Source organism: Saprolegnia parasitica, assembly GCF_000151545.1.
Source record: "Saprolegnia parasitica CBS 223.65 unplaced genomic scaffold supercont2.403, whole genome shotgun sequence".
Lineage (NCBI taxonomy): Eukaryota > Oomycota > Saprolegniomycetes > Saprolegniales > Saprolegniaceae > Saprolegnia > Saprolegnia parasitica.
This window is the reverse complement of record NW_012156797.1, coordinates 8,333-9,969: the sequence shown is the minus strand read 5'-3', so window position 1 is coordinate 9,969 and position 1,637 is coordinate 8,333. Positions and strand designations below refer to the sequence as shown.

The window sequence follows — 1,637 nt, the reverse complement described above, 5'->3', positions numbered from 1 at the left end:
GGTGGCCAACGACGCCGTCAAGCGCCGCGAGCGGCGACATCGCTTCGGCGACCGCCAAGCGCTTCGAGGTCAGCACCTGCTCGAGGTCGGCTTCGACCTGCGCAAGCGCCTGGACGCACGCGCGACAGTAACGCACGCGGCGCACGCTTTTGCGGTCGTCCCCCACGGCATCTCGAGGCTATGCCATTCCAATAAAGTCCACTACAGTAGCCGAAGACAGCGGGGAATCCTACCTCGACGAGCACGAGCCAGTGTTGCAGACAAGGTTGTGGCACTGCTGGCACAGCGTACCGCGGCGGCTGCGTGAAAACACGTCGTGGCACTCGTCGCACATCGTTTGCGTTTGCATCTTCTTCAGGAGCTTGCGGACCGCACCGTCCGTCGTGAGGTCCATCGGCGTGTTGCCATAGACGTTCTTGGCCGTGAGGTCGGGCGCGTGCGACAAGATGATCTATGGACAAGTTGTCAATCGAAAAGGGTTCGAGATATATGGGTCAACTTCAATGATGGCGAACGTGCCATTGGAGCAAGCGAGGTGCAACGCGCGGTTGCCGCACGAATCGGCGTCTTCAATCGAAAAGCCATTTGTCACGAGCGTGTACACGACCATTGGGTGGCCCTTGTAGATGGCCCAGTGCAGCGGCGTGTTGACCTGCGCCGGCTTGCGCTTCTCGCCAGTCATGATGGGCGCCTGCTTGTACGTGTCGGCAGCCCCCAGATCGAGAAAGTACTGCACCACCTAGAGATTTCCGTCAACAGACATGCGACGATACTAGTATGGAGAAAGGTCGTCGACCTCGAGGCGTCCGTTGAAGCAAGCAAACGCGAGCGGTGTCCAGCCCGACGTCGTCACAAATCCGACGGGCGCATTCTCGAGCACGAGCTTGCGCACGGTTTCGATCGCACCTTCTTTCGACGCCGCGCAGAGCTGAGCGCCTTTGGATGTGTCTTCTTCGGACGCTTGCAGCTGAAATAGGGGCTCCAAGCGCGGTGCAAACTCGGGTGTCACCTCGAGGGTTAGCTCGTCCCCATGGTTGTTGTCGGTGATGTCTACTGGTGCGTCCACGACGACGTCGCCGACGTTCTCCATGGCCAGATACTCGGTTGATGGCGGATCTTATACAGCCACGCCGGTTTCACCGTCAATATATATGTAGTATTGTACAGTGCGCTGTCCGGACCAATATGCAATATCACGGGCACCGATACCACATGATCAGTGCCGCAACGCCGGCGATAGCAACTACGCACATGGCACGGCCGAGTAGAGTGTTTACTGACCGATGAACGCAGCGAATCGATCGTTTGCGAGGCAGTCATGTCGTCTCGAGGTTTCTCGCTCCAATGCGCCTTGCGAATGGCAAGCCATCGAATCGTCAACACGCTATTGTACGACGAATCGAGCGCTGTGCACATCACAACAAACGACTTGTCAAGTGGTGACAAACCCTCGAAGCGACGATGGCAACAGCCCACGTTAGGAAGCGTCCTGGCATGTAATATAAACATATTCAGCGCACTCTCCGTTTCGATATGTACTGTCGAGTGCATAGAAGTGCTCTTGGCGCAGATGGAGGCGCGTATGCAGACGATGCAAGCCTCGGCGATGGGCCACGACAACTCCAACCATTTTAGCT

The 1,637-nt window shown here is 57.4% G+C and overlaps 1 protein-coding gene across 1 annotated transcript; it reads right to left on the bottom strand.

Annotated features, from left to right (window-relative positions):
- Nucleotides 1–10: 10 nt before the first annotated feature.
- On the bottom strand, nucleotides 11–1,090 carry SPRG_16762 (hypothetical protein; the record flags this gene model as incomplete). Its single annotated transcript, XM_012356216.1, has 5 exons — nucleotides 11–109; nucleotides 133–178; nucleotides 234–451; nucleotides 500–739; nucleotides 797–1,090. Coding segments are annotated over 5 exons (897 nt in total), but the record flags the coding sequence as incomplete, so codon positions are not given.
- Nucleotides 1,091–1,637: the final 547 nt, after the last annotated feature.